The sequence below is a fragment of the Eulemur rufifrons genome, chromosome 8 (genome assembly GCF_041146395.1).
Source record: "Eulemur rufifrons isolate Redbay chromosome 8, OSU_ERuf_1, whole genome shotgun sequence".
Lineage (NCBI taxonomy): Eukaryota > Metazoa > Chordata > Mammalia > Primates > Lemuridae > Eulemur > Eulemur rufifrons.
In genome coordinates this window covers 78,599,201-78,625,270 of record NC_090990.1, presented here as the reverse complement: position 1 = coordinate 78,625,270, position 26,070 = coordinate 78,599,201, and the positions used below count along the sequence as shown (strand labels likewise).

General features: G+C 38.6%; 1 protein-coding gene across 2 annotated transcripts in view; it reads left to right on the top strand.

The window, feature by feature from the left end:
* PLPPR5 (phospholipid phosphatase related 5) overlaps positions 1–26,070 on the top strand; it is a 112,767-nt gene that overhangs the window by 37,972 nt on the left and 48,725 nt on the right. For both annotated transcript variants that reach the window (XM_069478269.1, XM_069478268.1), the window contains exons 2-3: positions 6,868–7,000; positions 10,192–10,442. In XM_069478269.1, the coding sequence (XP_069334370.1) occupies positions 6,868–7,000; positions 10,192–10,442 (384 nt within the window). The remainder of the gene's footprint in view (positions 1–6,867; positions 7,001–10,191; positions 10,443–26,070) is intronic.

Sequence of the window (26,070 nt, the reverse complement as noted above, 5' to 3'; positions counted from 1 at the left end):
TTTGAGTCACCACCAGTTGGAAGAGAGAAGAATTTCTAATTGAGTTCTTATAAATGTAAACATGAAACTATTTGGAGTTTGACATTTGATGAACATCTACAATGATTTTATCTTCCAAGAAAAGCTTAGTTCAGTATTCTGTCATTAAGGAATATAGATAACAAAGGGTCAGCCTCTGGGAGTTGAGGTATGAGAGCCAAGTTATATACTTATACTGGAGACATTTATACCTAGGGATTTATGATTCACAACTGCATTTTTGTATGTTTCTATTCATCAGCAAGATGAGGCTTTTTACTCTCTGCCAAACAAGGTAATGGATAAAAAATAGGGCTGGATACCAAATCTGTCCTCAAAGACAGGATGGAGACTTAGATGGGTCATAGGAAGGGGTAGTGTGTAGGTCCAGCTTGCTAGGCAAGGCTTGAGGGCTTCGTCACGTTCAACACCAAGTTTAATGAAACATAATACAGGACCCCCTAAAGGGATGGGTTGTAACAGGGAACATGGCACTCAAGTTTGGGGAGGTGTGTCAGTGGGATGCGGGGCTTCTATCAGGCAGTTTTAGGAGCAGAACTCTTGCCCCCAAGGAGGCAGACTGCCAGGGTGCAGTGGGAGGGGACTGGGACTCAGGAACTGCACGGTTGCTCAGAAACAGCCCTAGCAGGGTAGGTAAAGCAGTGAGGGCCTTTCAGGATCAGCCCCTGAGCTCTTGGTGGGCATCTCATCACCTTCCACATCAGATTGACGGGGACCATGAACAGTCGCTAATCTTCCAGGGAGGTTGCTTGAGGGCTTCCTATGGAAGTGGGGAACAGGTAGGGGCTTTGCCTCTCATGGCGGAGGGAGGAGTGGGGCTAGGATAAGGTGAGTGGGCCCAGGTGAAGGAATATGCAAGAGAAATGAGGTGAATGTTGACAGCTGTGCACTTACTGTGCCAGCCTACATTCTGGCTACCAGTAGGGTCTTTTTTCCTCCTGTTTCTTTCATGTCCCAGTGAATAGAGAGCTTTGCTGAATTGGGGGAGGAGCACCTCCATGAAAGGCTGATACAGGGATGCCAGTTAATGCTCCCCCCCACCGCACCCCGGGGCCACAGGTGTCCTCCCCAGCGTTCTACTCCTTGCTCACAGCTGCAGACAGCTGGTGCCTGTGGCAGGAGGAGGGGCCGTGCTCCTTCTCAGTCCATCTCGGTTAACGCCGTTCACCACCTCAACTCTCTCTGGAAACAGCTTTCATTTGTTAGTTCACAGGAGAAAGGACATTTTATCAAGGAAAACTATGAAGTGACAAAGCTTTTAGCATCCCCATGTATGGCTTCTTTGCCCTTGTACTCTCGTTTCTCCTCCCTGACTCCCTGGAGGGAAAGGAAACCAACGATACTTTTTACCCAAGAGCTGCTTTGGGAATCTAGTGAAAATGGCAGCCAGTGACTCCAGAATTAAGAACCCCTTCCTGACAAGGGGTGAGAAAATGACCTAAACACTAGGTCCTCAATTCCACCTAGAAGCAGGGAAGACATGAAGACATTTTAGTGAAAAGAGATCTCAAAAAATAACAATGGAGTTAGAAAGGATGGCGTGAACTCTTTTGGTCTTTGTTGGAATGCTGGCGTGTGTGCTAACGGGATCAGGAAAGTCATTTTGTTATACTCAGTTCTCTTACGCTTTGAACACAAGAGGAGTTGTGAAGGTCCTGATGAGGTGCTTTGTGCCCATGGCCTACCCTTTAAAACTGTAGAGACGCTAGGAATGTGGTGAAGCTCCAGCGTAACCTGTAAGTGGAGAGCAGAGCTGACCTGTCTTAACTTGGAAACGCTGGAGGAAAAGTTTGCAAGTCCCTAGGCAGAGACTGTGGTTCTGAATTTGGATTTAGATTCTGGCTATGTCAGTAACTATACAACTCAAGCATGTGTAACTTCTCTATCTCTCTCTGGATAGGTTTACTTATCTATAAAATGGGTAGATTGAACTGGATTTTATTCATTCACACAGTAGTCACATTTATTGTCAGTCACGGTGCTTGAATATTCAAAGTATAAAGGTAAACATTATACAATCCCTGCCTCAGAGAAGCTCTCAGTTGAGGAGTGGAGGAGACAGATGTTACTGATACTATAAAAACATGGAAATTGCCATAATAAAGGTACAAAGTGCCACTAGAACACAGAGCAGGGAAGGATAAATTGCACCAGGAATAGACATAAAGTTGCAATAGAATAGGCATTAAATCATGGCTCAAGCACAGAACAATGCCCTGCCTACCAAGCTATAGTAAGCCAGGGACCGAGTACAAAAGCCTGGTTGTATGAAAATGCCTGATATGTTGGCAAATGCAAATGTTTAGCTGTTACTAGAACACAGTATGTCTGAAGGCTGTGTAAGAGTTGCAGAAACTGAAAAAGATGGATTTAGGCTCAGTTGTAAATGATCTCTTATGACATTTCCTGTTAATTCATAGGCTATGAAGATGCACTGAAAATTGTAAATAGAAAGTTTGAATTGCTCAAAATTTGTTTTCAATAGATTACTCTAGCAGTAATGGTTTGACAAGCAGAGAAAAATAGAAGCACAAACATGAGTTCCAAGGATACTTTAATGTAGGAACAAAGTGAAGAGGAACTAGATTTTAAAATGGGAATAATGGTAAAAATGGTCATATTTGAAATACAATTGCGATACAAAATCAACAGGATTTAGCAATTGATGCCGATTCAGTTAGATAGAAAGAGTAAGTTCAAGGGATCTCTTGTACAACATGGTAACTTCAGTTAATAACAATGTACTGTATAATTAAAAATTGTTAAGAGAGTAGATTTTAAGTGTTCTGGCCATAGATAATAATAACTATGTGAGGTAATGAATGTGTTAATTAGCTTGATTTAGCCATTACATAAAATATGCATATTTCAAAACATCATATTGTACACTATAAATATGTATGATTTTTGTCAATTAAAAACCAAAATAAGTAAAAATCAATTGAGAGAAGCAAATGAGGGAAATGAAGGCATCATCATGACATGTTGGGGCATGAGAGTTTTATCTTGAGCATCCAAGTAGAGGATGAATGTATTAACTGAGAAGGTGACGTGGAAGAGCAGGAGGTTTGGGATGGGATGCTGAGATTTGATGTTGGATGGGAAGGCTGTGAGGACTTCCACAGGTAGATGTGAGCATGTTAAGATATTGCCATTTTCTGGGTGGATGGGGACCTACATCTGGAGTTCAGGGGAAAGGTACATATTTAGTATTCCTTAGAGGAGCAGAGGTTGGCAAAACCTTGGGAGGAATGATGTCCACCAGGGAGGGCTTCTGGATGAAGAAGAAAAAGAGCCAAAATAAAATACTGGAGAATATAGAATTTAGCTCTGTAATTCACTGACCAGAGCCTCTAATTAAAAATCAAGAGGAAAAGAGAAATGTAAGCATTAGAGTCAATATGACCTCGTATTAAATTAGTCATAAGGACAGAGAAATAGGAGAAAAATAGTGAAAAATCTCTGCTTTGTATCTAGTACTGTGCTAAGTTTAGCAAGAAAGAGTAAATAAGAATATCAATTATTAATAGCAATATCATCAATTACATATGATTACATATACAAGTTAGACTGTATATTAATGCTATTGCCCTTAATAACAACATTGTTATTGTTGTTAATGATATTCTTGTTACCAATAACTTTTTCAATGATTATAATAACGGTTAGCATTTACCAAGTGCTACCTATGTGCCTCTGCCTCCAAGGCAAACTCAATCTACTTTAGTCCCTGTTGAGGTCAAGGCTATCTCCTCTCCTAACACTGTCTTTCTGGTTGGAGTTGTTTCTGAATCTTCTACACTTGTCTAATAACAACCCCTCCCTTTTGTAGTCATGATCACACCCTGTCTGTCTTTGGTGCTGTGTTAGTTTATGTTTTCCTAGAAATAGTAGCAAATGTGATTAAGATATGCAAGATATTTGTTTGAAAAAATTCCTGTAAAAGATAGAGTTTGGGGGCTAAGCCTAGAGACAGAAAGGGGAGCCTTGAGATGTGATGGATGGGAATTTGAGGTAGACATCTGGTCATAGCAACTCTGTTTTTGAGAACTCCCTCTCTAGCCACAGAAGTAGTTTTCATATACTATGACACACCTACTTAACCTTGGTTCACTGGACCAGGAAAGACCCCTATCTCAAACCATACTTCCTGGGAATTGGGGTTTGATAAATCTTATCAGTTGAACTGTTTCCTTGAACTGAACTGACACATTCAAGATAAGGTTTTTGGAGACTGTTGGGGAAACCACATGTGCTGAGAATCAGGGGAACTAGCCTCCAGAAAGGCAAGAATGAGTCAGATGTACACAGAGGAGCTGAGATGTACACAGTGTCACTCCAGGAAAGAGGGAGAATGAGATGGAGGCAGTTGTTGCTGGACTCCTGAGAACTTTCCATTCATGGATCCAATTCCCAACCCACCCCTCCCTTAGGTTCTGATGGAAGTAATCCTAGAATAAATTCCCTGTTTTGCATACTGTAGTTTGAGTGGGTTCCTTGTAGTGGCAGCCAAACAGTATTGACTGATATGCCCAAGACACAAACAGAAAATTTGGAAGTATGAAACATGCTGGGATGCAGGAAAGAAGTCAGCATTGGGAAGCCACTGGGAAGAATATCCCTGGGAAAAGTGGCCCAAACACAGCAGTTCTTAGTCTGTCAGGAACATGGTTACTAAAGGAGTTATCAAGGCAGGGATGTCACTTACAGGATCTGGTTACAGGAACCAGAGTATGGGGTAGATCCTTCATCCCAAGAACAAGGCAGAAGAAGTTGGTTATTTGAAGTCAGGCAAAAGATCCAAAGCAAAGCTGATCTATTAAAGATGAGGTATTTTTTGAGGGTGGGATTTATTCATGCATTCAATAAGAATTATTGGGTACCTGCTACATTCTAGGAAGTTTAGTGTGTTCATAGCCAGAGTTGAGATAAGCGTGCTGTGGGGTGGAGACCCAGTGGAGGCTGCTGTGGAGATGGGGAAGTGGAGAGGGCAGCAGTCAGATGGGGAACCAGTCAGCTCATAAAGTGGAGTGGATGGTGGATTATTAGAGTTTGTTACATTCTAGGGTAAAACAGATCGGGAAGAAGTTGAACCTGAAAATCCAGAAAGCATCATGGTGGTAATTTTTTTTCGAGGGGCAGTGGAGAAGAGTAGGACATGAAACAGTTATTAGGAAAGGGGAGATAAGAACATGTCAATTACACAGCTTGTCTATTTGTCAGTTTCTACTAGGGCCCTGGTACCAGATGACATACCCATGAGAAATAATTCTTGTGCCTCCTTTGGCTGAATGAACTGTTTTATCACACACCTGCTCTACTTCACTAGAGCCAAAGTTAAAATTAAGGAGGAATTTGGAAGTTCTAGTCTTTCCTAATTCTGTCACATCTCACCAGATATGTCTCTTTTTTAATTTAGTTCAGCTCAGAAACTTCTAGTTTAACCCCAAACTGTGGTCTACTTGGAAAAAGAGGTATAATAAGAAAAGAAGAAAAGGAGGTAGAAAGAAGGATGAAAATGAAGAGTTACTTTATAATCTGTCTTCATATTGGGGTAAAAATAGGTCAAACACCTAATCTGCTGTATCTTCTCCTCCTCCTTCTCTGCCCCCCACTTGCTATTTTGAATATCTTGTAATCATAGATATCACTTTTCATGGAGCCCACAAAAGCATTTCCCCGAGGAATGTCAGGGGCTCCCTATATAGCATCTTAACTAAATTTGACAAAACATACTGAAAACAAACCTAACAATGACAAATCAGCAGACATGCTATTAGCTCTGGGTTCCTCTTCTCTTTATCTTATTTCTTGTTCTGTTGTTCATGATATTAAATAAAGCCAAAAGATCTGACGCTGAGTCAGAAATTTCTACTTGGCTTCTGACTGGCCTCAATATGTAGAAATTATTTAACCTCCCTAAATCTCCATTTCCTCATCGTAAAATGGAATAATAGTACTTGCTTTAATATCTTGCTGGATGGATTTTGAAGACTATGTATGAAAACCACTGTGATGTAAGTAAGATAGCCAGGTCCTTTAATAAGTCAGCATAGTAGAGCAAAGAATCTGTACCGGAAACTAGTTCTCCTTACTAGCTGGTGGGCAATTCACTTGTGTTCCAAATCTTGGTTTTTCTACTTATAAAAAGAGTATGATAATATTCCCTGTTTTCTATGGCTTTTATAAAGATTGAAATAATATATTTATACTAAGTATAAAGAATATACTATTTTTTATTAATATATTCCCTATATTATTTATATTAAACATTATATATTTCCCATTAATATATAATATTAATATATTAAAATTCTTAATAATGTCTCAGAATAGGATAATCTCAAGGCCAAACATATACAAATTAATTTTTTTCTTATTATAAAAGTACTAATACGATTTTAAGTTAGTATGTCTGTATAAGATCCTTTCGAAATTATTTGCATAGATAATCTGTTCTGAATTCCATAGCAGAGTCAAATTTAAACAAGACACAGTTACTTAAAAAATAAAACGTGGAATTTGTTACACACCAAAAATAAGTGAAGATACTTTATTTACTTTTAATGAAGGCTTTTAGAAAGCAAAAATGTTATAATTCATTTTTATTCATAATTTATCAATTTAGGATTCCCTGGAATTGAGAGAAATATGGTTTACATACATGGGGATCTGGTTATAATAAAAAAGGTATAAGTAAGCAAATATGGCTCAGTTTTACATGAGATTATTACATCAAAGAAACTCCATTTTGCATTTTTTAAATAAAAATATTCTACATTTATACTTTTATATTCTAATATTTTTAATCTTTTATTTCCTTTCAAGATAATAGTTGGAGAAACTGCTGTGTTTTGCCTACAACTAGCCACAAGGGATTTTGAAAACCAGGAAAAAACTATTTTAACTGGAGACTGTTGCTATATAAACCCACTGGTGCGGAGAACTGTCCGATTTCTTGGTGTGTATTCATTAAATTGTTTATGTTTTTGCTGAAACAATGTTTATGTATAAGCTAACCTTTAAAATGACCCATAATTTAACTTATGCAAATATTAGGCTATCTCTTCTTTGAAATGTTTCACTTTGTTTTTTAAAATCAATATTACATCCTACTTTCTCTCTAATATTACAAGACCCCTCTTAGGGATGTCAATTTCACATCACATTAAGGAAAAAATAACACCACCCTTGGATATTTAATATTCTTTAAGAAATTAAAAATTACATAATTAAAAGAAATGATTTACTGTGTTTATTAAATTTCAGAAACAATCCTTGGAGGAAATGATAATCTAGATAGGTGGTTAAATATCTTAAAGGACAAGAAAAATAGTCTGGCAAATAGAAGAAATGTTATATTTGTTAAATACTGTATAGAGCACTCCATGCACTACTTCTGAGCTGTTGTTTAAGCAAAAGTGTACTGGTGATTTTATTAGAGGACAAGACTCACTGATAATTTAACTTTCAATCTCAAATGCTAGCAATAATAAATATGCACATCAATGAATTATTGAAAATCATTTCAATTCAAAAGAAACTTGGCCTAGATAAAAATTTTAACTGACAAAATAAAATATAATATAAATTATTTTTTCCTGTATTTATCAGATAAAAATAAGTATATAAGTATTTAATAAATAACATTTAAGATAAATTCTTAAATGCTTAAGAGATATATTAAGGATACTGTAACTCCTCAACATTTTTCTCATATGGAAGGGGTCAAGATGAAGAATTTGGAGATATTAAGCATAAATCACCTAATCTATATATAAACCCATTAAAGACTGATCAAATGTCATCAGGCTTTCAGATCTCTCTGAAGATGAAAGGTCTTCATTTCCAAGTCTGTCCTTTTTCTCGCCATAAGTTTTATGCTCCAAAGCCCTCATTTATCCTGTTGAAGGGATAAATTTTATATGAAACCTTAAAAAATTATTTTTTCACATGTATCAACACTGTGTTCTTGGCTTATTTCTTTTTGTAGGAGTCATTTAACAACAAAATCAATGATATACTCAGACCTGAAAGGATTTAATTAAACTGATGCTTTCCTAAATACTGTTAAGCAAATTATATTATACCTGTTTAAGTAAAATATTTTCCTGCATTTATACACATATTTCTAAATAATATGTGACTCAAAGTAAAGTATGCTTTTAAGTCTGTGTGTGGTTATCACTTATTATATGATTTTATAAAACATTTAGGAAAGCTGCACTTGTTTCTTATTCCCTTATGATTTGTATGTTTCTAGTTATAAAATGGAAGCTTGTAGGCAAAGCCTTACTACATGATAGCACATCAGTCTTTATAGTGACTTTATTCTTGAGGTCAGCAGAGTAGATACATTCATGAGATCTCACTTTAATAATTATCTGTGTAGTCAACTACAATATTGGCCTTGGGCCTGATGCACTGACATTTTAATTCTAAAACACACTTGGGAACTTTACAAATATCAAGAGACATTTCCATATTCTTTTCAAATATTTTTCTCTATTTTAAATAGGAAAACCTATTACACCAGAAAAAAGAATGGTTTAGTTAAATGAAATGAGTATACCTTAGCCTAGATTTCAAAGGAGTACAGATAAAAAAGAATTGTAATTTAGATTCCCAAGATTGGCCATGAGATTTCAGAAGGAGAGGTTTTATACATTAACATTTTATTGATCTCAGTTCTCTTTCATTTCTCTGCCTCTCCCAAATTTCTGTTTTTGAAAACCTTTACTTTGTATGACTCATGGAATGCTGGTGAGATATAAAGAAGGAGCTTCTTATTGTTTCCTTTTAGAATTTTCAGGTGAAAAGAGAACTAATGCCTTTGTTTCATTGCCATTTGGATACACATAGTCTTGTTATGTGCAGGTTTTTGTGGGTAAACCTTTTATAGTCTTGCATAATAGTTTAAAAATGTAAAGGCTAGCTATGCATCGAATACTAGAAAATTATTTGATCCTGTACAACTTTTATGGTGATTTCCCATACAAAATCCAGTAATGATGAAAATGCTTCGGCAATAAAAAAAAAATCCGGAAATATATGACTAAGAAGAAAAGCATTTAATTGTTTTAAAATTATATAACTTTTAAAAAAACAACTGTTGTTGGAAGTATTATTTCGGTACAGTTTTAAAAGGTCCTGATGGATTTCATTTCCCCAAATTATAAAAGAATCAGTTTCTTTACATTGGTACCAAATCCTTGAAGGTTATATCTGCAAATTTAATTGAAATTAATACCAAAGAATTTATTTTGCCTAAGTAGAAAAATAAGTTTTGATAATAATGACCAGTGACTTTGAGTTTAGGAAATGTTTTTGGTATTTACGTAAATTACCAAGTTCCTTACAAAAGGAGAAAAAAGTATCTAGCACTTAATTTTATGCCTTCAGACAACCAAAACAAATAAATTTTATGACTATAAAGATAATTGCAAAATTTTAATTTTGATTGCTTTGTTGTTTACTAAAATTTCCCCAAGTTTGATAAATTGAAAGCCAATCTGTAGAATATAAGGTAGGAGTAAATTACTAGCTGTTCTGTGACTTTTAAAAAATGTGTTTCTGAAGTCAAGGTAGAGATTAATCTGAACGCATTCTGCTTTATTTAAGATTTTCCATGATATTTAGGTGAAAACTGATGGCCCTGGATTTTACTGCTAATTGGTACCTCCAGCAGAGTTAATATCAATCTGAATGGGCTTAAGAGGCATAATCAAAAAGAGATAGCTACTTTGTTTCATGCTACTGAGATAAAAAATATTTTCAAAAGTAGGGGAAAAATAAAGATTGCTAACATGAGTAGAACAAGACAGACTATACCTTCTCAAGAGATTTGTGTCTCCATATACAATATTGCATGACCCAAAACACAGTCTTAGAATATATTTTCTTTGTTTATCTTATGTCTTATAAACCTGCCATGCAGGAAAACGTAGCCCGTGGTAAAAGCTCAATATGTTAAATAATTTACCACTACCATCACTCCAGAAAGCCCAGGGAGGACTGAAATGAAAGGAACCATGTGTATATGTGTATAGAATAGTTTATAGTTTCTAAGTTATTTCCATTTTGGTTTATCATATACTGAAATACAAAAAAAAAAAAAAGCAAAGGATTAAAATTGTTTGTTTTCTTCCTTAGGAATTTATACATTTGGACTGTTTGCTACAGATATCTTTGTAAATGCTGGGCAAGTCGTTACAGGAAATTTGGCTCCACATTTCCTTGCCCTGTGTAAGCCCAACTATACAGCACTTGGATGCCAGCAGTATACACAGTTCATCAGCGGGGAAGAGGCCTGCACCGGCAACCCAGACCTTATCATGAGAGCAAGGAAAACATTTCCATCCAAAGAAGCAGCTCTCAGTGTCTATGCAGCTATGTATCTGACAGTAAGTAAGGATTATAAACTTGCTTTAGTCTGTGTATCCATTGATTCTTCTAATGTAGAAATATTTTTTCCCTGCCACAATGAAAGTCACTTATAGGACATTAACAGCTTTCTGGAGGCCATTTAATTTATTTTTAATAATAGCTGTTTGTACTGTGAATAAAATTAAGTCAGTTGACTCTCATGAGATTATGTGTGAGTAGTTTGTTGTATCAAAAAATATAGCTATTAACATTTCCATGTGAGAATATGTTTGTCTTTATATTAAATAGGACTTAATGGAAACAAATTTGTTCTGAGGCATTCCCCATGAATTTGTAAAAGCACAATTAAGAGGATTACCCAGGATTCTTAGCTGCCTACTCAAGCTTTCATATTCCCTGGTGGGAGTAGAGAAGGAGGCACTCTTTTTCTAGAAAACTCTTTTGTTATTGGTAACTAGATCATCATAATATCTCAATCAGTGTTTTAATATTTTCTCATAGAACTAACCAAAATGTCCTTAGAAATTATATTTTTTCCTTTATTCTTGAGTATTTGCCATTATTTTAGTGGGAAGAGCCAGGCCCCAAGTACAGCTATATTAGGACCTTTTGGTGGAAGTGAGTGAGTGCATTACAGATATGCAGAAGTAGAAGAGCAGTGTGAGTGGGCAACTCTTGACTCCAGCGGAGCTGTCATCAGCCTTTCCCTGCATCACGTGGATGTGCCGTGCAGCTATGGCATTGGATTCCAGGTGTGTTCTCTGCAGGCTTTCCCACAAACTCCAGTAAGAATTTTAGAGGTTTAAACGTTTTGGGGGGATTCTCCTTCACCCCACTCCTTGGGGTGCCAGTATCTACTTCTTTCCAATTTCATCTCATTGATGAGAGATCTGTAAAGACTCAGGACCAATTGAAAACCAAATGTGATCATTTCTAATGACTTGGGAAAACTTAGAATTATTTTTACATTCAAAGATCTATTTGATAATGGAAATATTTCCAATGCAATCGTGTCAATTTATCACTAAAAGCAGAGAGAATGTATAGCAATAATCTGTGACATCTCTGCTTGAGACTGGAAATAAAGATTACTAAATAGAAGGACAGTTTAGGAGGGCAAATATACCATTGTACATAACATTTACAGTGGCAGGATAATTTTAGAGGCCATAGAGTATGCATTTTAACAATTTTAAAGTTTTTAAGCCAAGTTAATTCTATCCCTCACCACCTGAACTTTAAAAAAATTTATTATAGAGTTAAGGATTCAATTCTATCTTATCCATTATTTCTTCCACTGCCTTCTGACTTTTGCAAAATTTGTCTATTACAACTCCTTCCTTGCCCTTTCACTGTGCTCCTCAACTCTTATTCCTCTAATTTCCCCTGATTTCTTTAGCCCATCAGCCTTGCTTTCTCCTTCACATTCTAAGGTACCTTTGGGCCTGATATAAAATATGCTAACCTATACATTTTCTTCCCTATTCACTAAGTTGCTTGACTACATGTTTTGCCTCTGCTAGAATATGAAGCACTCAGCCTTAAAATGGAGATTTAAAACTTGAGTGAATCAGAAATCGCAGAATACTTTTCATTCATTGCCATCATATCTAAATCTGATGTTTCTATTTGTATCTGGGTATGAATTGCAAATATATCTGTATGTAAATATGTGATGAAGCCAATGATAGGAGACAAATTCTGGAATATTCTCTGACCTCAAATACCATTACACAAATATTTTAGCACTAATAGATGTTAGATTTTGCTGTGTAACCAATGTTTACCAATAGCAGTGAATATGCTACTATAATAATATACTTGGCTTTTTATTCTGGCAAAATAGTGTTTCAAAGGCATTTGTATGGGAGAAGGCATTATCCTTTTATGTACTGGAAAAATCTTAACATCTTGTCTTGCCCCTGGTCTGCTGGCCACCCGCATACATTTGTTTTAGCAACTTTTGAATTATAAATGATACTGTTCCAGACTGTAATAAAGACTTAGAGATATTAATAATAAAAATAATAGCTATTATTATAGCAAACACTAATTGAGCATTTACTATCTGTCAAGCACCAATTGCTTCACTTTTACTAACTTATTTAATACTTTACTAATTCTTATGTATTAGTAAAATTATTCACCATTATTATTCATTTAATAATTGATTATTCATGCTAATTTATTGAAATCTCATAACATTTCCTTAAAGTATATGCTATTTTTATACCCATTTTATAGATGAGGAGACTCAGTGAAGTAACTTGCTCAGATGCATAGAACCACAAATTTTTCTGGTGACAATGCTTCTGAATGTTCCAGAGAGGGAAACATTAAATCACATTGTCCCTAGTGTGTGCATATTCAGCTGAATTCTCTCCTCCTCCTGCATAATCTCAGCATCCAGTAAAATTCAAAGCCAAGGATGCAGATGGTAGATTCGCTTAGAGAAAAATCATTTAATAAACACTCCAACACCAGGAAATCTTCTCTCATTAAACAATGGTTCAGACTAAACGTTAGGCTCCTGCTTGTAATTACAGTGATGGATATCTCTGTCTTTTTAACAATAGATTCTGTTCTCTGCTAACTGCTTTTCTCTCTTTCCCCACCACCTCTATGTGTGTGTGTAAGTGTGGGTGGCTGCTATGGCAACTCTGAATATAACTCCTGCTGCAAATGTACGCTTTACAGTCAGGTTCTCCCGTTATACTTGAACTTATGTACAAATACATTTCTTCCCAGCCTTGCTAGAGTCACCTTGAGAAAACTTTATAATAGAAATGTTGGGGTGTTTCAAACTAATCTATCTCATGAAATGCTTGCTAGAATAACGATGAGTAGGTAAATAGCCATATACTTAATATTCTCTGCAGAAATAGTCTTATGGCTATATTTAGTTAGAGATATATTTATTTAATTTGGTGTTGGTGTTATAAATATATGTAAACTCATAAATAATAAATGAGCCCTATCATGAAGTATGTAAATAAGAACTGAGGAATATTTTTCTGATGCTTCTCTATGTGGATTAGAAAAAAAAAATTAAGGAAGTTGAACTCACCCTTAGCATTAGACTTTAATTAAGGCTTTCGAGATAATTTGATCACAGAGCTTTCTTTCGCTTTACTGAGAACTTTCAGGGGGAAAAAAAAAAAATCCCTATTCCTATTTTTACAAATGCTCTTCGTTTCCAAGGAAAAAAATTTTGAAGGTTATTTAACCCTCAACCATCAAATTTATAATTCAGTGTTTACATTAGAATAGTATTTAAATTTAGCTTTGTGGTATTTATTTTTATATGAAATGGGTAAAAAAAAATTTCCAACTAAAGGCCAATGAACTTCAACATTGAGAATGAAAAATTATGTTTGGTGAATTTCCAGTTAACTTCATAAATCATTGAAACAGAAAGACATAAAAGGGTCCCCTTTGGTCACTTCCAACTCTGTCCATAGACTTTTTGAAGATGTTGAAAGAAAAAAAAAAAGAAGGGTCAGCTACATTTGTAGGCCTCTGTCTCTGTTATCTGTTGCTACGTTATAAACCACCGTAAACCTCAACACAATAATCTTTTATCCTCAGGATTCAGTGGGTTGACTTACAGTTTTCCTGGTAGTCAATCCTTGCTTCTCTCATGGGTCACACTTGGCTGACCAGTTGGCTGGGGTCTGGGCTCAGCTGGGACAACTGGCATAGCTGGACTACTCTCATTCTCAAGAGGTCTTTCTCACAGGTCATCTTCTCTGATGGCATCTCGGAGTTGCCTTCCAAGAGAGTGAAGGCCCAAGCTGTAAGGTTTCTTGAGGCTTGACATTCCTAAACTTGTTCTACATCTCACCATCACTGTATTCTATTTGTCCAAATAAATCCCAACACCAGCCCAGATTTTTGAGGGTGGAGAAATAGACTCCACCTATGGATGGGAAGTACAGCAAAGTCAGATTGTAAAAAGGTGAATACATAGGACAGGAGGAATTTGTGGACATTGAACAATTTACTGCAGTCTTCTTCCAGAATATTAGTGGGGAGCTCTAAAATATCATCTCCCTCTCCCCCTCCTCATTGGTGGCCAGTCATTGGCATCATCCCACTCTCACTTCCCACACAGCCTTCTTTTATAATAAGCTCACAAGGTCTCATGTGCAACAAACACTGCTCACCAGCTACTGAGACAGGGTTCAATAAACATGACTCACTGCTATCTGTTTGCTCCCCTCCCTTTTAGAGACTTCTTACCTAATTCTACAAAGGGGCATGAGCCAGCCCTCACTCTAGGGTTCAAGGATTTGGGGAATGCTTGCCAGTTTGCTTATAGCAGTTGATTTCATGAGGCTGGTCAGGGATTGTGTTTGAAGGGGAAGGAATAGGGTGAGTAAAACAGAAAAGCTCCGGGCTGCCTCCATGTATGTGTCTTCACTGGCTAATGAGATCTAGATGCCATCAGAAAGCCGTTGCTCTCAAGCTTCCCTCCTTAGGAGTAATTTAGTGCTAAAATGTGTAAGGTTTCTGTGCTCTAAATTTCAAATGAGCAAATTTGATTAAATGTCTACTAGGTAATACATCAAAAATATTTATTGAGCATGTACTCATAATGTGACTGCTTTACTATTACTGTGACTACTGGTGCTGCAACCACTATTATTAGTCAACTGGTGTTTCTCCTATTAGCCTTCAGCTATGTGTGATTAGTACAGGTGGGGGAGAGGTACAGAGGATGTCTGTGAAGCACCCACAGGTTTCCAGTATTTTCACTACCGTGGACCCTTTCGTCAGTTACTCTGTTTCCCTGTCCCTACACTGCTCCATAAATCCCATGTTTTAAAATCTTCTATTATATTACTTTCCCATCCCAACTTGGGCCCAATTCTTAAATAATTGTTCATAATAATAAAAATATAATAATGCTGTTTTGCAATTGCAGACATATAATTATTAAAATGACTCAGATGGTAATAAGCAGTTAAGTAAATGATTAAAGACATGTGTATTCAGCATCCTTACCTAAATTTTACCTGGCTTCTGTATATGACACTTCTATTCGGGTATTCTGTGGTGGACATGTGGCTTTATAATGGTGTCTGGTTCTACAGTCACATCACGGAAATTTCCATGTATTCAGCAACATATCAGAAGCACTAAGCAGCATGAAATCACCAGTGTTGCCAACTAACTTACTGTAGTTCCAGCCAAAATCAAAGAGCATTGACATTTTAGTTAGTTCATGTGGGCTTATTGTGAGTAAATATACTATTCTATTAGGCTTTTTGAAATATTGAAAAATGTGTCACAGAATTCCATTAATGTCTGGAATTTCTTAGGTGTTAGGAAACTTAAGCTTGGGGATTTCTAGTAGCATCTTGAACTCTTTAATTAAGAAAAAAGGACTTACTATTATGGGACAATATAAGACAGGGCTGCATTTTGACTCTTTTAGGCCCTATGTACTTAGGCCTTTCACGGGCCCCTTCCACCATAAACAAAATGAAAAATGAGATTTTACAACTGCCTTACTATCAAAATAATTTATAAATACCATATATTAAACATTTTCTTCAACCTAAAAGTTCACTTTTACCTTCTGCTTTTAAAAGAAGTTAAGATATTTTCATGGGTCCTTAGACATATCAGGGGCCCTAGGTACTGTGCCTAATCTACCTACTGGATAAGTCTGCCCTGAGGATAGTACATAATAAAATTCTAGATGGACTATGATTGTTGGAGTATCTGGTAATGTCAGTGAGTGCCACCCAGCATCTGGGAGGGAGGTGGTCCCTGCTGGCAAGCATCACAGGGCCATGCTTCCGAAGGGAGCAGTACTTGGGATGGGTCTTGAAGATGCACATGATTTGAATAGAATCCCTTTTGCCCAGGGAAGGGCAAAAGCAGAAACAAAGGCAGGAGCAAGACACACTGAAACAATCAAGGACAAGTGGAGGGGACCTCAAAGCAGGGGCATATGTGGGGAACTATGGGATTTAAGGATTAGCAAGAGTAAATACATCAGAAAGACTTTGTCAAACAACCTAAGCCTTCGTGACTTGAGTTAGCAAGCAACGCTGAACTGAGAAATGACATCACAGAAGCAGTGCTTCGGAATGATTGTGTTTAGTTCAATTCTGTAAATATATATTGAATACCTAGAATGCATCAACCCTCTACAGACTGATATAAACTCCTTCTGAAGCTTAAAAATGGTCTGGGAGAGAGTAAAGAAGAGTTAAAATGGGAAGACACTAAAAGTAAAGGGAAGCTTTTTAAGCAGATTGTCACAGAATCTCAGACATAAAATGAAAATCCTGAGACAGAATCTCAGGGTTTGGATTCAGCTGGTCCTTATCAGGAGCCCTGGTGCTGATGAGAGCAGAGTCAGATGAAATGAAATTCATAATTTTTGAGGGATAGAATGAGCTAGGATGCTGGGAGCTGCCCAGAGCTGAGCCACGGCAGGATGAGTCCAGACTGGAGCTGCTCGGACTCCCTCAGCATTCTCTCGCGGAGCACGGAGATGGGGAAGTCCCACCCGGACCGAGAGCCAGTACTCTGGTGTGTGCCTCGAGCTTCTGCCCCATCACCAGCTTACTCAGACACTGTGGCAAAATGTAGCCAAGTCCGTGAGCCCAACTGCAGTATCTGGTTCTGTGCTTTATGTCAAACCTCTGTCCCCAGCTACCATTTACTGAAAAGTGACCATTGGCCTAGTGTCATACTTTATGTGCCTTAGCTCTTTACCTGCCTTGATGTTCAGAGTGGCTCAAATGAAAGTATGGCTAACAAAACTAAGGACAGGAGAGGCCGGTTAACTTGTCCAAGGTTATTTAGCTATGTGATAGAGCCAGGAATGTGACCCAGGTCACTGGGACTCCACAGCCAACAGTTGGACTGTTACATCACACTACCTCCTGGGATGTGTCCCCATTGAATTGGAGATAGCCACATTTTAAGTGATCCTCTGAGTGCAGTGCCTTACACACAGTAGGTGAAGAAAACTTGTTAGTTGATTTTAATTAGATGTTGCTTAATGTGAATTAGGAAGATATTTGCAAAAGTGTGCACTCCAGAAATTCCCGGCTCATGTCCTATTTTCCAGGTGACCAAGTAGCTCAAGCACTAAAAGTCATATAAATAGTCTTGATCATTGGATTTTAATTGTACTTTGATTTTAAGTGAATGCATATTTTATTCTTATGGCCTTTGATTTTTAATATTTTATGCTCTGTACATCATTTAAGATTAAAGAATTTTAATTGTTTTTTAAAATGGCAATTTGTAGGTTATTTTTAACTTCTTTGCAGTGTACAGTACTTAGATACATAATAATATAACTAGCATTGGCAATGCTTATAGCTGAGTAGAACTCCATGGTAGGTAATTCAACTTTGAAGGCGTCTGACAGAAACCAGCTTCTAACAGTCAGCTCTGAATGTGTGGTCATTTGATATCCCAAAGTCAAGCATTCCTTCTCTGCCAGGCCCTGTAACATGCTCTGATCTGTTTTGCAAAAGGCATGTAATGGTCTGCTGCAGGTGGAATGGCCTTGCTCCTGAATTCCTGGCGCCTGCAGTGTGATTCTCCACTGGGGCGTGCCATAAGCTCCAGACTGTATATTTCCTACCACTGATACCTCAGGCACCTAACATCTGCTGGATGCATGGCCCAGGTACCAGAGCACATCCTATACCTGCTGCAGAGTCCTTTCCTGCTCCAGGTCCCACTCAAAGCTGGCAGGTTTTCATGTCCCCCAGTACCTTAATTCATTCAGATTGCTATAACAAAATATGATAATCTCAATATCTTATAAATAACAAATTTGTTTCTCACAGTTCTGGAGAATGGGAAGTACAAAATCAAGTTTCTGACAGATGCAGTGTCTTGTGAGCTTCCCAGTTCATAGATGGTGTCTTCTTACCAAGTCCTCACATGGCAGAAGGGATGAGCTGGCTCTCTGGGGTCTCTTTTATAAGGGCACTAAGCCCAATCATGAAGGCAGGCCCTGAGCACCTCTCAAAGGCCCCACTGCCTAATATCATCATTAGGGGGTTAGGATTTCAACATTTAATCGGGGGCAAGGGGACACACAAACATTCAGACCATAGCACCCAGTGTATGGACCAGAGCAGTATTTATTGGAGTGTGTTTTGCTAAGAACCTGAAATGACCTACCAGGTGCTGCACTTTCTTCTTTGTGGTAGGGATACAAAATGTAGTAATTGTCTTTTCCTTTGGAGGAGATATCTAGCCTGACCACTGGCCCCCTAAAATCTTTACTGATGTCCTAGACCCCTGGATACTGTAGGGTTTATCTCCAAAAATCTGGAATGCCTGTGTCTTACCAAGGCCTCCAGTGTGCTAGCCACATCTTGTTTATCTTGTCTCTGATATAAACCATCAAAGTCAGCCAAACTATGAGACATCCCAATTGTCTGTATTTCTTCAGACTGTGGTACAGCAAAGAGTGGAAGAGTTAATATAACATTGGCACAAACCAGGATATAAGGAGTTGCCTGTTCCAAGTAAACATGAAATGTTTCTCATCCTCTTTCTTGACTACACTAGAAAAGAACATATTGGACATACCAATAGCCACTATTACTTGGTCGAAGAGTCAGTGGTCTACACTTACTCTTCAGGATCTGTCCAGACTAGTGAATTACATGGAAATATTAGAGCCACCACCCCTGTGTTCTTGAGATCCTAAGCAGTGGCATTAAATCTTCATCAGCCTCCCTCCCATAATGCAGTCGTTTTTGATTTACTATCTTGGAGGGAATCGGAAGGTACAGTTTCAGAAGCTTCTAGTTGAATTCCCCCAATGAGCGGTTGTTCCACTTGTCAAGTAATAGCTGTCACATTTATACCTTCATGGACTGGGAAAATGACCCCTGGATGTGTTCATAGACATATTAGATCTACTGTGAGCCAGACTTTGGCCTGGACTCATTTATTACCAGTCCCCAAATGTTCTCTAATAGGGGGGCATGATGACACCAATTCAGGTCTCCAGGTATTAATGTCCACTCAGGCCCTGTGTCCAGTAGTCCCCCAAATATCTGGGTATTCTATTCTCCCCAGTGTATGGACACCTGAGTAAATGGCCATGGGTTCTTTTGGGGAAGGACTGGGGAAATCATTACAATATATGCCTTCTGGAGTGCTGCAGGGTCCTCCCCTCTGCGGGCCTGATGCCTCTTCAGTCAATGAGGTCATTCAGGTTTGGTAACTGTGCAGAGGATTGAAGCTTTGCACTGGGGCATCTACCCCCAGCTCATACAATCTTACTTTCTTGTGATGAATTATATGAAATAATCTTACTGGCTTCCCATCTCTTTTGCCCCTAGGGGATGCTGTGTTCTATAAATGCTCTTTAAAACGTTCTGTGGGTCAAGTCCCTTTGGCTGTCACTCTGGCCTTGTGCATTGTGCATGACAGTTGAGACTCGCTTGCTTTTGGTGGTTAAGCACTGGCATCTGACTTCTTTTTCTTCAGGAACCCCATAATTCCCATCAGCGTTAAGGAGCCCAGCTCTGTGACAGCCTCTCTAACCATCAGCTCTGACCCACAGAGAAGAGGCCTCACTGAACTTCTGAGTGACGCTGGTGTCCCTCTCACCAGCACATTCCTAATGCCGCAGCGAAGGGTATGTCCAACCCCCCATGGCACATAACCCTCAGAGGAGCCCTCAAGCCTCACATGATGTGTGCATTCCCGCAAAGGCCCACTTCCCTGAGCATTTTAATTCCTTCCTCCACCATTTGCCAAGGCAATTCAGGCATTTCAGCTTCATTTAGATGGAGCCTTCACTTTCTCCAGGCTTCCAGGAGCTGCTCAGCAGGGAATTTTTACCATCTAATGTGCTACAGGTGGAAACTCTCAGCTCACAGCTCTCCTTACAGCACAATGGCACGGTATTTCTTGAGTGGAGGCCAGAGCAACTTACCTCTGTGGCTGCCACGCTCCTTTCATCCAGTTCTCACTCAGAGAGGGTCTAATAAGCTATTGCATAGCAAGAGAGTAATAGCGTGATGTGTTACCTTCTCTGATCCTCCTTGTGTCAAATATATTTACATTTTAGGTGCTTTAACACATAGGAAAAAAATATAGCACCATAATTTCAGTCATCAACCTCCTTCTAAATTCCAGATATAGTTAAATCAAGGAGATTTGGCACCTCTTCTGTTGTATTACAAAAGGGGTTACCACCTTCTTATGAACACAGTCTGCTTTGAGCTATTTGCTTGTTTATGCCACTTAAAGAAAATCTTGGAAGGGGAACAAAGGACTCCAAACAACAAGGAGAAATCCCTCTATAATAATATAGGAATTGGAGTATAAAAATAATAATAATAATTAGTATTATTGAGTGCTTCCTGTGCTAAGCACTTTACATACAGAGTATGTACTGCTTGCTTCCCTTTGTCAAATACATTAATCAGGCATCTTTCTATATATAGGGACTTATGCTATCGGCTTATGTACATTGTAGGGAAATATGTTTTCCTTGAGCATGCTAAAATTCCCACTGTCAAAAAAAACTAACAACCACACAAAAATTTTCTGTTTATTTGAGCTACCATTCCATCTCTGAAAGAAACTTTAAGAAGACTAATTTATACTTCCTCACCTTATGAACCAGTTACAACATGGGTTTTGCCTCTTTCCCTTGACCAACACCCACACACATTCCCTCTCTTTCTCTTTCTCTCTCTCCTAAAACTACTCCTCGGACTTCATCCCCCAGACCTTATCAAGAGCATCTTTAGGTCCTTGTCTTGCTGCCATCTCAATAGTAATACTCTTGATCACCCACTCCTATTTCAGCATCTCTCTTTTTGAGACATTGAAAAACATCAGATTCTCCAAATTTGCTTCCTTCTTCATTAAATGCTTTATTACAATGCCAGAAAACCATTACCAGTGTCCACCAAGTTTCTCTTCTTGACTTTCTTTTCTTCCCTCTGTAGTCCCTCCCAAGGGTGAGCTCATGCATTCCCACTTCCATGTCTTTTCAGGTGAACCCCCGAACTCCTTCACTGACCTTTGCCTCTCTCCTGAGCTCCAGATTTTATTCCTAACTTGAACATATCTCTGTGGTGTCCCATCAGGTCCTTAAACCCAGAATTTCAAAAACCAAAATCGTGATGCTGCCACTGCTCCAAACCAGCTCCTGCTTTTGTGTCTCCTGATTTGATTATTGGCATTGCTACCCTCCCAGTTACCCAAGCCTGAAATCTCTGAGTCATTCTCAGCTCCTCCCTCTCCCACACCCCCACATCCAGATGTCTGATTAATTCTGTTGGTTCCACATTTGAAATCTCTCTCAAAAGCCAGGCTTGTCTTTTCCACTTATCTATGTTCTTCTGCTGCTTGAATTTAGCTTCTCTATATTGCTTGCCTTTACTATCGCAGGAGCCTCTTAAATAAGCTTCCTAACATACATCTTTTCTTACCCATGTCTGTCCTGCATTCTGCCACTGCAAAGTGAGTTTGAGTCAAGTCCCTCCTTGCATAAAAGCTCTCCATAGCCTGCCCTTACCAGCCCTTCAAGGGTTATACTCCTATGTGTAGCACACAAAATCTTCTTGGCCCTGGCTGAAAGCTGTCTTCCCTCCTGCTATGGACTGAATTGTGTTCCCCCAAATTCACATGTTGAAGTTCTAACCCCCAAGTGATGGTATTTGGAGATGGGGCCTTCAGGAGGTGATTAGGGTAAGATGGGCTCATGAGGAGTGGGGCTCTTGTAAGAAGAGACATCAGAGAGCTTGCTTCCTATCTCTCTCGGCCACGTGAGAACACAGCAGCGAGGTGGCATCTGCAAACCAGAAAGAGAGGCCTCCCCAGAACCCCACCGTTGTGGCACCCTGAGCTCGTGCTTTCAGCCTCCAGAACTGTGAGAAGATAAACTGCTGCTGTTTAAGCCACACAGCCTGTGGCATTTGTCATGGCGGCCCAACATGCCCTAGACACCTCACTTTGTAATACTGTCTCTCACTTCTTGTGAACTTCATCTATGCTGGGCCACTTTTCGCCACCCCAGACCACTGGTTCACATGAGACCACTTTTGCTATTCTCTCAGCCCACATTTCCAGTGCCTCTGATCCCTCTTATTACCTGGTCAAAATTGTATTCACCTTTTTATGTATTGATCAGAGTTCTGTACTACAAGTAATAGAAAGTGAGTCAGGCTGATTTAGGCAAAATAAGGTGAAAGGAGAGGCTGAAAAAATGAGGCTCAGGGCATGAGTGGGAACTGATAGACCCTGAGCAGCGGGGTCAGCCAATCAGACCCCAGGAGAGTATGGTAAGGATGCACAGCTGGAACGGCAGACCCTGTTCACGGCTGCCACCACCTCTCCCTGTCTCCACCTGTGCTGCTGCCACCGCAGCTGACAGTGGACAGGATGTTTCACTTCACCTGCTTCCTGGTGTCCCTTGCAGGAGCATCTGATTGACTGAGTGTGGTTCATGTGCCTGCCAGGGCTTTGAGGAAGGCCATATTGAGATATTTTGGGCTTTGGTGGTGGGATAGAATATAAGCTTCCCATGTAGGAGATAATAGATGTGAGGAACTTCCCAGTTAGAAGGGAGTTCAGATGCAATGGTGGAAAAAAAAGTACTGTTTACCTTTGCACCTGAGCTCAAGGTTGCTCTCCTTTTTCAAATTTTGTCTCATCTTGTTAATTGAAATTAATCTTTCCATCTTCAGTGGTGCACCTAGCATATTTGACACCAAAGCAAATCATTTTTAGCATTTCTTCCTCTATATGGACAAATTATTTTCACTAATAGTTTTTATGTGATAATAATTATCATCTTATTGATTCATTTTTGTCCGAAAATAAGAATATATAAAAATATTATCATATATTTTAAAATTATATTATATACATATTTTTAACTTTTGAAAAACTTGAAATATATATTTCTAATATTTATATTTGTATAAAATATAAATATATTTTCATTTTAAAGATGTAAACATTCAGTATGCTATTTCATGTATGAACTAAAATTTGTACTTATTCAACAAAAATACTGTGCTTTGAATTCACATTATTTTATTGTTTTATGATTTAGACATAAATAAAAAGTCTAAGTAGTCACACAGATTGGAAGAATCGAAATAGCTCAAGTTCTCTTTCTTCATCTTTACAATTCCTATGCTATCATGTTATTTGTTTTCTTCTCAGATCTACTGTTTAAATGCAGCATGACAGGGGGTGGAGACACTAACTGTGGCCAAAGCCACAAATGGTTCCCAACCTTTGGGAACTTACTCTCTGGACCAATATGCATAGCTGAGTCCACTTGTCTGCCAGAGGATAAATGTGTAGCTGGGCATTCTTTGAATTGACTTCCATGTATAATACAATGTTTGCTAGACATTATGTAATATAAATGTGCTTATTTGAAGGTTGCATATATATTAACACTCAACAGTAACTGCAACAATTATTTCAACCTAGACTAATGATCCATTTACTATTGTTTCATAACAAACAACCCCAAACTTGGCATAAAACCACCATTTTACTATGCTCACAGACTCTGTAGGTCAGATATTTGAAAAAGGCCTGTGTGGCCATCTTTTCTCTTCTTCTCGATGTTTCTGGTCTCAACTGGGAAAATTTCATCTTTGACTACGAGGATGACTTGCTAGCCTGGACTTTGAATCATCTGAAAGATTGTTCATTCCCCTTTCTGCACCTGGCTGGCCGAAAGTGAAGACAAGGGTACCTACACATGCCCTTCCACATGTCTTGGCTTCCTCACAGCATGGCAGCCCCAGGGAGTCCAGCTTCTTACAAGACTCCAAGCAGCAGTGTTCGAGTGAGGGAGGCATAAATTCATGTGCTTTTGAGTTTATAGTGTCACATCTGTAGCACTTTATTGGTTACAAGCAAATTACAAAGCTGCCCAGATTCAGAGGGAGGGAAACTTGACTCCGCCTCTTGATGGGAGAGTGTTAAGGATGTAAGGGCCTGGGGGACTATTGCCATCATCTTTGGAGAATTCAGTCTGCAACAAAAGATTTTGCAGGGCAGGAGTACATTGTCACTGGTATCATTTAGAGTTGCCAGAGCACCAAGATAATAAAGAGCAGGTAGACATTTAGTTGGTTTTATCATTACATCTCCTTATGCCTGCACCTGGGTCAGCCTGCTGCTACTCCCCAGCCTTTTTTTGCCACTGCCTATGTTCTGATCTCTGAAGACTTGATCATGTGGCACTTAAAAAACTTAGAGATTAGCCTAGTTTTGTTGTTATTTGTATATTCTGTTCTAATGTGGGTTATAAATTCACTGAAGCTAGAGACCATTTCATTATAGCTCTCACAATGCCAGCCAGGGTGTGAATGATAGTGCAGACTTAGGAAAGTATGGTGATTTGTGCAAAGAACTACACCCACATATTAAGCACTCATTATTTGGAATTAAGAGTTTTCAATAGATACCTTGTCCTTGTTGCCTAATAAATTTATAATCTCAAAGTATACTGGTACAGAAAAGAATATTCAAACACTTAGAGGCTGTGCCTGCACAAAGCACTGGATCAGTTGTTCTAAATAAATAGGTCTAGTTCCTTAAATAAATTACGCATTTGCATTTTCTCTGACAATTCTATTAAATCCAAGAGAGGTAGTTGGGATACAGCTTGGCATTTTTATTGATATAAGACCCCATGTATCACCCCACTGGTCTGCTTTACTACTCTAACCTCAACTGAGAAAACTTAATCCATCTCATAGTTGGAGATACTGCCTAAAGGAGCTCCATGCACATCCTGAATATCACAGCTCCTGGCTCACACCCACAAACAATCCTACATACCCTTAACATGCCTTTGGACATAGAGGCAACTGAGTTGGATTCAGAGATGCTGGTTTGTGGGGTCCCTGTCTTTAGCTGGGTCTATGGCTGCTCATGGCCATGTCCTCAGCATCCTGTACAGCACAGCTTTGAGCCCTTTGGCAGCCAACTTCTGAATGCTCCTTATGCATTCTAAAGCTCTAAAACATAAGATCTTTTGACCTTTATTTTTCAAAAAGGGGTACACTGTATTTGTGTGAACAGTGGAATTATAAGTCACTTCTACTATGTGTGTCAGTACTGCACTAAGTGCTTTACATAGATTATCTCATTTAATCCTTATAGTTTTGTGCCATAGATACTATTATAATTTCCAAATTAAAGATGAGAAAATGAGGCTCAGAGAAACTTAATAAGTTACCCAGAGTCACACAACTAGTATGTGCAGGAACAAGGATCTGAATCCTGAATGCCTCCCAAGTGTACTCTCTGAACTGCTCCATTCTACTACCTCTTCCTTGCAGCCAGGAAACTAAAGTGCACACTCTGGGGTAGCTGACAGTGCAGAACTCTAGGTCCCTTACCCTGGGCATTTTGTTCTGGGTAGCTGATGGTTCTGTAGTTTCCTGGAAGAGAGTAGAATTTTGATTCCCAGCATGGTCCTCGGCTATACACGTGACCATGGCATTTTTATTGATATAAGACTCCATGTATCACCCCACTGGGCCTCTTCACTGCTCTAACCTCAACTGAGAAAACTTAATCCATCTCATAGTTGGAGATACTGCCTAAAGGAGATCCATGCACATCCTGAATATCACAGCTCCTGGTTCA